We start from the raw sequence: 13169 nt of genomic DNA on the forward strand, positions 1-13169 counted from the left end.
CTTCCCTCTCTCCTTTCCTCCCTTTTTTATTCCTCTTTTGAGGCTAGGTTCTCCATAGACTGGCCTTGAATTTCTGGGTTCAAACTATTCTTAAGTAACCTTGACCAACTATTTGCTATTTCTGTCCATATTTTGTCGTCGTCGTCGTCATCATCATCATCATCATCATCATCATCATCATCATCATCATCATCATCATCATCAACATTACTTTTGTGCACATGAATACAATTGCCCAAGGAGACCAGAGGACATTGGATCCTTGGAGCTGGAGTAACAGGCAGTAGTGACCTGGTTTTGGTCCTCTACATGAACAGTATGTGCTCTTAACCAAGGAGCCATCTCTCCAATCCTGTTCACATAAAAAAAATTAGATTTATTTATTTATTGTGTATGTATATACACACACACACACACACACACACATATGCATACACTGAGCAGGTGTGTAGGTCCTAGGACAGCTTGAGGGAGTGGGTCTGCTCCATCTTTAGTGTTGGGCCCTGGAGTTGAATTTAGGTTAAGTGGGCTTGGTTGTAAGCACCTTTACCTGCTGGTCTAACTCACCAGCCCCATTTTGTCCTTTTTCAGTAATAATTTGATACATGAAGGTAATCTTCTGGGTCTTAGTCTAAAGCCTTTTATTATTTTGCTTTTGAAATTCAGATCTGAACTCTCAGATGGATTGTAGAGTATGGTATGAGGTAGGGGGTCTTTCATTTTTTCGGATAGGTACTTTCTCATTTATTGACAAAAACCTGGTCCTTTTCCAAAGGCGATGCAGTGCTGTCCTTGTCACAAGCCAAGTGCAGAAGCAAGCGTAGGCTTTGTTTCTGGACTCTTGAGATATACTGGTCTGTTTTGTATACCTTGGTGACATGGACTTACTGTGTAACCCAAGCTGGCTTCAAACTTGCTGTGTGACCCAGACTGCCCTCTAACACGGCCTCAGCCTCCTGGTCATGGGCTGTGCCACAGTGTCTGACGTGTGAATTTTAATATAGGCCATTGTAAGCCATTCAGCTATGGGCTTCGGAATTGCATGATTGTGGATTTGTTGCACCAGGTGAGTCTCATTCAGTGCTTTATCTAGGTCCGTTCTTGACTGGTGTCCTAATGGTCACTGTCATGGGTCCTAGAGATCACACCATAGCAGTTTCTATGCCCTAGGTGTTTGGGGCTCAAAACTGAAACCCAAGTATGATTTGGGTTAACTGTCAGGATGTCTGCTGGGGTCCTTTAGAAATGGATCCTCAAGGAGTGGTGGCCTGATTTTCATTATTGTTTCTAGAAGAGTATACTGTGACAGATTGTTTCTTGATTGCCTTAGCTTGCTGGGGCATGGGGGTTGTTTTCCCCATTGGAGCCTAGACTTTAGATCTTCTGATGCAAGTGCTGGGGAGATCTATGAGGATCCTCTTGTGTCTTTAGAGAAGATTTGATGCCAGTATTTGTGGTGGTGAACTAGAGCAGGGGCTCAAAATTCCATCTTGGTTCAAGATTTCCTTGTTGTCTAACTTATGTCCCTATGAGAGGCAAGCTGTGGATTTCCCTTCCTCTGTCTTCTCCAACATGTCCATAATGGTACTGGTAGAGGCCCAGACAGCTAATTCCCAGAAGCTGGGGAGGAAGCAGGGATGGCTCCCCACATAGAGTGGGAGTGATGGTTCTGATGCAAGGGAGTGGGCATTCTGAATCACCCAGGGGCCACATCAGGGCAGGTCAGCTGCTGGGCTCTGGTGTCATTAAGTTGGCTGGCAACAAGCAGTGACACTAGGTGAGTGTCCTTTGGAATCAGGGGTGACTCCTGAGGCGTTTACCTATAAGTCTGCCCCGCAGGGAACCAGTGTCCCTTGGTGTGGTGCTCACGTACAGGCACCACTTCAGGTGTGTGGTGGAAGGCGGACCCTCTGGAAATGCTGGTTTCTTATAGGGTTTAGCCAAACACAATGTACACATTTATCTGGTGTGTCTTAAAGTATGAACTGTCGGTCTAGAGACATGGTCATCAGCTAGGAACACTGACTGGCCTTCCAGAGGACCTGTGTTCGATTCTTATGTATTAACTTCGAGCTGCCGGTAACTACACTTTCAGGAGATCGGACACTCTCTTCTGGTCTCTGTGGGCACTAGGTGTGCATGTGGTACACATGCGTACATGCAAGCAAAACACCCATTTTCAAATACAATAAAAATGAAAAGAAACAAAAATAGGAATTGTCTACTTTCAGATCTTTAAAAACCATGGGTATCTCTGTGTGGGAGTACACATGTGTGAGTCTAGTTACCCTGAGATCTAGAAGGTATAGGACTTCTCAGAGCTGCAGTTATAGGTGGTTGTCAGATACCTGACCTGCAAGACCACTACATGCAGCTGAGCCATCTCTCCAGCCCTGCTAAATGCTAAGATACCCTGAGGGTGAACACGACTTTCTGAGCAAGGAGGATTATGGTTATGTTTGGGTTACTACTGCCTGAAAAGTGTTAATCTTTCTGGTGTTAGTTTTTTAGCATAAGCTATGGCTGACTTGTCTAACCTGGAACTTGTATTTGTTTTCTAAGTTGGAATTCAGGAGGTATTCTTGGGATTTTGTCAGTTAACCTGGGCAAGGTTACTGGTTTTTCTTTTGGGACACTGACGGCTGCTTGAGGGGTGAACTGGTCTCTTGGAGCTGGTCTTTGTATTTGTATCTGGGTTGAAGTCTGTTTCTCTAGATAGTTGTTTAGCTGGACGTATTCATTACACTTCCCTTGCTGTGACTAAATAGCTGGCAGAAGCACCTTATGGAAGGAAGGGTTTATCGCGGCTCGCATTTCAAGTCCATCATGGCTGGGAGGGCTCCATGCCAGCAATTTGAGGCAGCTGCTCGCATGAAGTCTGCAGTCAGGAAACCGAGAGTAACAAATGTGTGTTGAGCTTTCTCCTTTTTTCCCCCCTTAGTTCAGGACTTCAGCCCCATGGACGGTGCCACTCACATTTAGTGCAGGTCTTCCCGTCTCAGTAGACCCCGTCTAGATAATCTGTCACAGACATGCCATCTTTCTCCTGAGTGTTTTTAGATCCCATCGAGTTGACAGTCTATACTAACCGTCACACTGGAGGTTCTGTACCCAGCCTGCTGACTGCATCATATCGTGTTTACTGTGTCTTTACATCAGGTTTTTGCATTGGAGAGGCTGAGTAAGATAGACTCTGGCACTGGGTAAGCGGCTGCATCTTTTGAGGAATTCACAGATGAAGGAGAAGTGTGGTCACTTTTGATGGAGGTGGGCGTGAGAAAGGGACAGAATTGCTCTTCTCTGTGGTTCGTGAATGGCGAGGGTAGTTTAGCACATGGTAGCAGCATGGTAAGGGCTGTATCACATGAAGCCAGTCAAGGCTATCACTTGGTATACTCAGGTCTGATGGAGCTGGGAAATAGTGTATCTCAGGATGGTGATGTCAAGCCCTCCAAAGGGGTGCTCAGGAACGGTGGACTAGGTGAAGAGGTATTGACATGTGGATGGGATTCTCTTCATAGGAAGGTGACTTTTGAAACATACAGGGAATAATTATGATTAGCCTTTCCTCTCTACCAAATATAGAGGAGACCTGCTGACACCAAACAAGGCTGTCTGGTTGCTGTGTGCTGTGTCACATTGCTTCAGAGTCAGTGTTCTAGAGAGTTCTGCCACCCCTGACAGTTCCGCCTCTCTGGCTGCCGAGCCTCACATGATTAGGCCACTTGTTAGCAAGGTTTGTGAGTGTCTGAGATGATAGGAAAATAATTACATGCCCCACTTTACATATGCAAAAGCAATTAACTGTCATTAGTGCCCAGAATTCCTCCCAACTGCCCAGGGAGGTGAGTCAGTGTCATCACTATTCATTAGGAATTAATTAGGCTGTGCGTGGTGATGTCAGCTGTGGACAGAGCCCGGAATTCAGCGCTGCCTTCCTCCGCCTACCGAGGCTGCTGTGTGAGTCTGATATGCCTAATGCCTATGGAATTCACTCCTTCTCAACCGGAGACTCAGGTTCTGTGAAGCGCATGACTTTGGGCAATTTCCATCCCTGAACCTCCTAAGGTGGGGACAATACCCCAGGGCAGAGCAGGGACGAAGGGCCAACAGACAAAATCTCTGTCACCTGGGACCTCTGGGAAGCTGTGGGGTTGTATTTAGATGTGCTGTCTGAGAGATGATTACTTACTACTTTGGAAGGAAAGTTCGTGTCTCCTCAGTCTTTCTTTTTCTTCTTCCTTTTTTTAAAAGAGCGTAGCTTTTTTTTTTTTCTTACATAAAAATAAAACATCTGGGCTCTTGTGAAGATCACTGTGACCTTCAAGCCATCCAATTCGTGGTCAAGCTGAGTGCTATAAATATCTCGCTGTGTGATTCCCTCTCTTACCCTCCCCTCCCTCAATGGCTCCCGCTTCTGGAACCTCTTGAGCTAGTGAAGATCTTGACTTGTTAGCTCTCCTTCACCCACCCCTGCTCCCGTTGGCCCTACCAGCTCCTCTCTCTGTCCCTTTGAAGAGGGACTTCTGAAGGTCTTCCCATCACTTTACCCCACTCCTGCTTCCCTTGTAGCTTCATCTTCTAGCTCTCTCTCTCTTCTCTATCGATCCTATCAGGGACATAGAGAATGTCAGCAGTTTGAGGTTTCTGAGGAAAGTCACCTCCCTCTTAGGATGCAGGCCTACTTTGTCTCTTGCGCATAACCGTTGTAGTTGTTAGTGATACTGGCCGACGGATAGGAAGTGGGACTGTACACTCTCTGTCTGGGTGTGTTTCCTGTGACATGTCTCTAATATGCTGATTCCCTCCACTGCCATTTTCTTGTGGCCTTGTGGATGACCCCAGGACCTCAAACTTGCCATTCAAGCACTCCATCACTGAGCTCCAGCCAGTGACGGAATGGTTTCTTTTATTGCTTACTATTCAGTGGAAATTTAGTTAGCACGAGTTTGGAGAATGAGTTGTCATGTTATCAAAACATGCTCAGGTCATCTGGGTGATGTTCATTCTGTTATTAACTGTTTCTGTATCAGGCTCTGTGTCATTGTTGGGGCGAGCATAATGGTCCCTTCTGTTGAGTGCAGTGTTGAGTGTAGTTAAAGGGCACAGCAACCCAGGAACACAAGATGGTGGGTGGATGGGTGAATTGGCTTCCTTTGAGGCTGACAGTGGACACTGAGGCACATAGGATGTGGGTCCTGGGTGCTTAGACAGACATCTAAGTCCAACTCATAGTCTGGCTCCTTTAGTATGTTTTCATAGACGATTAAGATATTGGCTAATATAAGGTTTATGGGTTTTTTGGACCCTCATGCTCAGCAGTGTTTCATTAACCACAAGGGCTAGTTTTAATGAAAGGGTAAGATGTTTCCATGGTGAGGGCCTCGTGGGAATCTGTGAAGGGAATAGCACCTTCTCTTGTCACATGTCACCCTGTGTAGAGTTGGTGTCAGAAGTGCCTGCATTTGCTCTCCCCTCCCTCTGTCCCCAGGCACTTGGAATAGGCTGTGTGGGTCAAGTGCACTTAGGACACCTCCCCCATGCTCTTAGGAGTCTTCTGAAGTGTTGGTGGGTTCTGAGAAAGGAATGTCGTGGTGGGAGGGTGACTGTCTAGCCAATTAGTAGGCTACTTGGATTATTGTTAACAGCTGTGTTTTGAGTATTGCGGGGCTAGGAAATTTCAGGAGACAAGGGACCTACAGGACACTGTTCTTGGTGGAAACTTACGTCCTTTGGACTACAGAACACATGCACATGTTTTGTTGGTGTCAACCATCTCTCTGTGGAGACACTTGAACCACCTTGCTCAAAAGAAGATGGAAAGTATAATTTGTGAGAAAGTTTGAACTAGGGTGAATACTAGGAAAGTGGTTGTCAGCAATCTGAGTTTTCTGTTTAGTCTTCTGAAGACTTTGAAGACGCAAATCCTTAGTAAATTGATTATTCCTCCACTATCTTCTGTTTTTTGTAGTGTTTTGGCATCATGGCATGCCTTGTCCAGAGAGGATTGACTGCTTAATCAGTGAGTGAGGGCACATGGTTTTTCAGATGACAGAACTCTTCCTTTTATTGTTTAATCTCAAGGCAATCAGGTTTCAGCCTCTTTTCCCTCCATGGGTTTTCTGCATTAGGATGGAATTTAATATCTCCATTGTGTAAACTTATGCTATAAAAAGATTAACTAATTTAGTTTGAGCCATGTGACTTGTGAGTGAGTCAAGTTTTGAATCAAGAACCCAGTTTGAATGTAACACATACACACACACACACACACACACACACACACACACACACACTTCTTCATTATGAATTGAGGGAAACTGGATTTTCATATTCAAAAGATGTGTGGAGAAGAGAAGACCTCAGCTCTGCAGATAGTCTGAATAATCCATTATATTTTGTAGTGGTGGTGGTGACCATGTTGGTGGTGATGGTGGTCTCAGTAGGTAGCCCTGGTTGGCCTCCGTTTCAGGATCCTCCTGTCCTCACCTCCAGAGGTCTGATATGACAGGCCTGTGCACTGTACCTGACTTGATTAGATCTTAATGTTGGTAATAAGCAGGTGCCTTTCAGTGTGAATTCAGATCAAGGTGGACTGAGCAGTTACCAGCTCTACATTTGGAGGGTGCTTGTAAAGTGTGACTAATCTTCTCATAGTCACTAGAGTGACAAGGACAGTTTCCAGGATGAAGTGGCTTTGGAACCGAGGAGTGTAATGCCAGGATGGTTATTTTGGTATCTAGTATGGGGAGTTTTCTCAGCCAGCCCTACCAGCCTTGTGATGGGCTCATCTTACAGCGAGGTTGTAAAACCAAGAACCTGAGTAGCTTTGTAGATTTTATATCTGGTGTTTTTTGGGCTGTGTGCTGCTGTAGGTCCAGAGGAGGTAACTCCAGCCTGCCGAGCTCTAGTAGTAGACTAAATTAAGAGAGCCTAATCACGAAGTTCTTCCCTTGCTGCAAATGAATCAAAATGTGGCAGTGGTTAGAGCTGTGTTTGTGCTTCCCGGGTGTATGGACCGATTCATGTGTGTGACTCTTGGCCTTAGATGCAGCTCAAACACTGTCTGTTGTGTCTTTGCTGCTAGTCTTCTGAGTGAGGCCGTCCTTGGTGGACAGTTTGGCTAGTGGACAGGCTTCCTTACGGTGGAATCTTCTCCCAAGCATCACAGAGTGGGGCTGTTCCCTGACTTTTGATTGCAGATGCATTGCTGGGGGTGAGCAGCAGAGTTAAGGTCCACAGGGATCTCAAGGCATGATCAGGCCAGAAGAAATGTCTGGAGGAGAGGATACCTGAAGGATGGGTAGACCTTCAGGGCTGATAGGGTAAAGTGAGGGAGGAAATGGGTGTTGACCTAATTGGCTGAGCAATTTTGCATACCAGCGTGAAGGTGGAGGTGCTGAAGAGTCCTCCCACTGGTGAGCTCCAGCATGGCCTGTGTGACCAGCTGATAAGATAGATGCTCTTAAGACTTTGGGTGGGGGTTGTTGGTATGTTTTCTTCTGGAGCCTATACTTTTAGTTGCGTAAGAACCTTCCGAGGCCTACGAAGGCCCAAGCCCTCAGCCCCCACTCCCTTGGCTATAGTGGTTGAACACCCACACATCTAATATATCTCTTAAGTTCAGCTTCCTTGAGTGAATTCATTCTGCTGTGATCTGCCTTGGCTTGGTCTATGGTTTTATATTTGTGTGCATTGTTTTGTTTGTTGGGAGAGAGGCTAGCCACTATCAGAGTTCCCTCCTATTCTCGTAATTTCTCCAGTAAGCAATCGCTAGGGTAGTTACAGTTTAGCTCAAATTTTATAGTACTCTCAGATCCCAACCCAAAGTGTAATCACTTTAACATTCAGAAGATCCATGAGGCAGGCAGGCACCCAGAGTTCATCTTGGGGCCAGTCACAAAACCCATTCTTGTTTCATAATTTATACCTTGACATTGGCAAGTTTTGAAGTCCTGTGTAAGCATATGTGTGTTGGCAGTGGGCCATCAATATCTTGCTGACATGTTCTCTGAATGATAGCTTAGTGATAACAGTTAAAACCAAGCACACCACTTTTTATTTATTTATTTTTTAAATACAAATGCTGCCAAATTGAGGAAAGTCAAGGTGAGGAGTCCAAAGCCACCTGTCAGACCACGGGTTGTGCACTCACTGTTGAGAGTTTTGCACCTGGGTTCTGCTGAGACTCACAGGTTGGGAGAGGATATAGTTGGGAGAGGCAAGGCAAGAAACTTAGTTGTTTGTGCTCAGCTGACAGTGCCCTGGAACATGGTCATGCTTTTCTCTTAGGGATGGAAGGGGAGCAGTCCTTCTCAGGCACACTGTGACCCCCTTGCCCATCTTTCTCCAGGAGCAGGTCTTCTCCCTCCTTGTTTTGGGGGGGGGCTTTGCATTAATGATCTGATGTGGTTTTCACAAAGCGATATTGATATGTTAGTGTGCAGCCAGCAGGGAGTACTGGATTAGATAATTTTCACCTTGGTGTTGAGCCAGTGTGACATTTGTTTAGAAAGCTTATCCCCTTGCGACTATAGGGGGCATGTATAACTGAAAGGAGCTGCGCTTACATTTTGAAGGAGGGTTTCTTCTGGCTCTGTTATCTTCACTGCCCAGAAAAATGAAGGAAAGATTGCCCCACAGTTTCCATGTGACCAGGAGAGTATGCTGCAGGACCAGCTGCTGCCCCAAGGGGATGGGAACATTCCCATAAGGGTGGCAGGTGTGGGAGGGGACTGTACTGGTCTCTGTTTCATTCAGGGTTAGAGATTAGGACCCAGTGACCTGACTTCACAGGGTAGGAGCCCCAAAGAACAGTGTTCAAGATCTCGAACAACTGGCATCACTCTGACTCAGGATGAGTAACTACAGCACCAGAATAATCTCAGTTCTCCTGTCCCCAACTCTTGCATGAGCTTGCATTGAGATGGTTTGACATTTCACTTACAATGCCAATTTCTAGAGTGAAGCTGACATCCCTCCCTTCCCCTCCCCTCCTCTCCCCTTCCCTTTTTTGTTTTTCAAGACAGGGTATCTCTGTATATCAGCCTTAGCTGTCCTGGAACTAGTTCTGTAGACCAGGCTGGCCTTGAAGCCTGCCTCTGCTTCCTGAATGCTAGGATTAAAGGTGTGCGCATCCCTCCCCACCCAACTACTTTATGTTCTTTATAAACTTGCTCTGCTATGGGGATTTGACTGTCCTTGAATGTGGCACCGATTGTAGGGTATGGGCTCTTAGTAAAAGGTTCTCAAGTGAGCCTTGCAGATAGAGCTCTGAGGGCTCGCCTTCTCTGTTGAGACTTTGCTCTCCTCCAGGAAGACAACCTGACTTCAGCCAGTCATTAATGTTTTTGTAGGGTGCTTAACATGACACACAGTGAAGGAAATCATCTGGGATCTCAGAATCCCGTATTCTTTACCAGGAGTTGTTGCCCACGCAACACTAACAACCAAGAACCTGGGGCGGTGTGTTGATGGTGTTCCCAGCCTTATACTATTTTATGATTTCTCTTTTAGGTTTGTTTCCTTCAAAAGGCTCCAGGCTTCGGCTTGGAAAATCCAACCGCCAAAATTGAGCCCAGCAGCTGGAGCGGCAGCGAAAGCCCTGCCGAAAACATGGAAAGGATGAGCGACTCGGCAGATAAGCCGATTGACAACGACGCGGAGGGGGTCTGGAGCCCTGACATCGAGCAGAGCTTTCAGGAGGCCCTGGCGATATATCCGCCATGTGGGAGGAGGAAAATCATCTTATCAGACGAAGGCAAAATGTATGGTAAGTGGCCTGGAACATTCCTTCCTGGGGCTGCAGCCTGCTGTGGTGGGAGGGGACGCTCTTTGTAGGATGACAATTGGACATCCTAGTGACCAGGCTCCACTGCAGAGGAGTGTCGATAAGGGATACTAGGATAGCATCCCTTGGGGTTTTCTCTTTCTTCATGCTTGACAGGCCTTCTGGCAGATGCTATCAAGGTCCAGGTGCCACAGTGGCATTCACGCAGGAGGGAATGAGTTCTTCAGCACACACCCTCCGTCTCAAGGGAGCCTTGCCATCTAGTTCCACATAGCTAGTGTCAGGAGAGGGACCGAGTCTCTCGAATCCTTCCCTCCCTTGTGGGAAAAGCCTGTGAAGTAGATTTCTATGTGAAATTTAATTTTATTGGCTGGGGATGTGGCTCGGTTGCTAGAGTGCTTGCCTGGCAGCACAAAGCCCCAGGTTTAATCCACAGCTCTTGGGAAACTAGTTGTGCACACCCTGTAACCCTAACAGTCAGGAAGTAGAGGCAGGAGGACCAGAAGTTCTGGGTCATCCTTGGCTGTACAGAAAATTCTGGCCAGCCTGGACTACATGAGACCCTGTTTCAACACTATGCCCCTCTACAAAAACATATTCAAATCCCTCACTCAACTGGACAGATAAAACACACATGTGGGCTTGATGATCCTGTGTTGAGTCTTGCAGTTGAATGGCCAGCTGAGATGCTGTTGTCTCCCCCAGCTCTCCCCGAGTACCAGCTCCACCCTCCCTGGGTGAAGTCTCCTAAGCATATTCTGAAGGGTGCTGCATGAAGCCGAGGAAGACAAGCCTAGCTCTCCAAATGGCTCGGGATGCCAGCAGCAGCAGCATGCATGTACCCATGCCCTAGCTAGTGTGATGCTTGCCTCCACAGTGCTGGGGTGCCCTCTCTCCTTTCCCAGAATGCTTCCAGCTGCCGACCTGCACTTTTTGGCTGCCCACCTTTAGGGAAGCAGATGGCAAGTGGTTGCCTGTACACAGTGCTTGTCTAATTGAGTTGACAGAGTTTGTGTTGTCACCAAGTCTAAAGGGATGCAAACAGCATAAATTCCAACAACACCAGCTCATCAGCTACCCGAGGCCGTTTACTCAACAGAAGAGTGATTTATTCTCAGTAATTCTGGCTATTTCTGTAATAGGATGTTGTACCTTTAACCCTGCGCTTCTCTAGCAGGAGCCCGAGGAGGCTGTGCTCAGACCAGCAGAGACTGCTGGGGAGAAAGCAGATGGTGGCACAGCTGCCACCAGCTGTGCCCCGCCTGCCCTCCCCCTTCACCACGGATGATGTAATGGAAACAAAGACACTTTTGCTTTCTGTGGCACTGAGCCTCTCAGCCTGTCATGCACCCGGGAGTGAGAACCCAAACTTGTGGCATTTGTTTTAGGCTCTTGTGAGTCTTGCTGTAGCCAAAGAATCCTCTTTGTATCTACGGTAGCGAGGTTGGGCCAAAACGGCTCAGCTGCCGTGGGTGGATGGTTTGGGGGCCTTAGATGTCCTGAGTTCTTTCTTCCCTTGCTTCCCTTTCCTTGGCTGTCATCTGAAGATGACTTTGTTGCATGTGGTGAAGTGTAGCTTTGGGACATTGCGTGTGCAGTTCCCAGTCATTTACTCAGAAATTGTTTTTATCTAAATTAATGGTGTAAACTGGATTTCGTAGTTATGCCTATAATCCCAACACTTAGGACGCTAAGGCAGGAGAGTAAGTGGGGATTTAGGGCTAGCCTGGGCTACCTAGTGAGGCCATGCATGCCCCAGAAAAAAAACTACATTTTATTCTTTTTTTCCTCCGTTGAGTTTTTCCTTTGTGAATAGCTGGCCACTTTGCCTGTAACTCAATTGTAAACTTTTTATATGAAAATGATTTTTAAGATCTCTTGCTGGAAACGGAACCACGGAAGCTTCAGATGTGAGTTGTTCTGTCAACAGTTAACCTGCTCACTTTTGCCCTTGATGATGTCTAGTTTTGAGCTCCTGGGAAACGTGGTCAAATAAATGATGACCACAGGTCCTTGGGGATTTGCCACGTTGGACATTGTGGTTTTAGGGCTTGGAATTTACCCGAGTGATTGGATATTGGTAAGCTTGATGCAGGCTGTGGGGCATGTCTGTATCACCAGGGTACTTCCCAGTTGTTCCTGTTTTGGGAAGGGTTTCTTCTTCCTTAAGTCAACACTATCCAGTTATTGTCTGTGTTGGTAGCCAGCCAGGTTTAAAATGAGGCAGCCCTTTGAGGGAGCAGCTTCAGGAATCACAGCCCAGTAGGGAGATGAGTCTGGGAGTGGTTGTGGGTTTTCACAGGGAAGAGAGTGCACAGCCTGTAGGAGTTTGTTTCCTGACTGGAGGGAAGAGGTGGATTTTTCTGCACTGAACGTGCAATATCCTGCTCTTTCCACAGAGGAGACTCTCCCCTCAGCTCTCCTTCTTTGTGCTTGTGATAGAATGCCTCCTGCTGTTTTGGAGGGAAGTTTGGTAGTTCCTGGACTAGGGGAGGTGGAGACTGGATCCCCCATTTCACTGGGGCTACCTCTGCCCTGCCAGGGACTTTGAGAATAAAGAAAGTTGACTTTTCACAGTGATACCTCAGCCACTTGGGGACAGAGTCATGTGAGCAAGTGTCAGAGTCCCCTTTGTGATCAAGCTTTTGCCATCCCATATGAGTCAGAACTTAGCTGGACCAGGAACCAGCAGTCCCTGAGAGCTTTGGAAAGAAATGCACAGAGTGTCTGGGGTTCCATGCAGTCTCTCAAAGCCGTGTCCAAGTGAAACACCTGCCGTGTTTTCCTTAAGGATGTTATTTCTCCGTGTCTGAGCGTTTGTAGAGTTCTTTGTCTGGTCACTAGTAATACTGAAAGAAGCAAGGTCGGTTGCTTTATTTTAGTTAATGAGATTTCCTTCGTGGTTGGCAGGACAGTAAACAGAAAGTTCTTTGTTATGAGCTTCCGTCCCTTGGAGGAGGAGATGGCTTAATTTTCTGTTACCGTGAACTTCCTATGGGCAGCTGAGGCTGTGATTCCAGCTGCTGTGTACCTGGCTGTCTTCTGTGTTCCTGGTGTATATCGCTTATTCTCAGGTGCCGCCTCTGGATTTGCTCTAAAGGCACACAGGCCTTTCTCTCTTTAAGCTCTGCCCTTCATTTCTTATCTTATTTTTGCATAGCTAGGTGTTTCTGATAGGTAGTGGGGGAGGAGGGGGTGGGAGGAAAGTTTTTAGTGAACACACTTGTCTGAAATTGGATTTCAGGGGAGTACACACCATAGTGAAATCGACAAAATGAAGCACTGATCCATGGGAGTACCTGTGTCTGTGTCTTCTCTAACTGAAGAAAGCACTGGTCCATGGGGGTACCTGTGTCTGTGTCCTCTGTAGCTGAAGAAA

At 46.8% G+C, this 13169-nt stretch overlaps 1 protein-coding gene across 3 annotated transcripts in view; it reads left to right on the forward strand.

The window, feature by feature from the left end:
• Nucleotides 1-13169, forward strand: part of Tead1 (TEA domain transcription factor 1) — a 228957-nt gene that overhangs the window by 65761 nt on the left and 150027 nt on the right. For 2 of the 3 annotated variants that reach the window (XM_013347686.2, XM_013347687.2), the window contains exon 2: nt 9517-9772. In XM_013347686.2, coding sequence (XP_013203140.1) covers nt 9616-9772 — 157 coding nt within the window. In that variant the 5' untranslated portion in view covers nt 9517-9615. Of the gene's footprint in view, nt 1-9516; nt 9773-13169 lie in introns of those variants that run through there. The other variant, XM_026781155.1, reaches the window with a different exon arrangement.

This window comes from Microtus ochrogaster, chromosome 8 (assembly GCF_000317375.1).
Source record: "Microtus ochrogaster isolate Prairie Vole_2 chromosome 8, MicOch1.0, whole genome shotgun sequence".
Classification (NCBI taxonomy): domain Eukaryota; kingdom Metazoa; phylum Chordata; class Mammalia; order Rodentia; family Cricetidae; genus Microtus; species Microtus ochrogaster.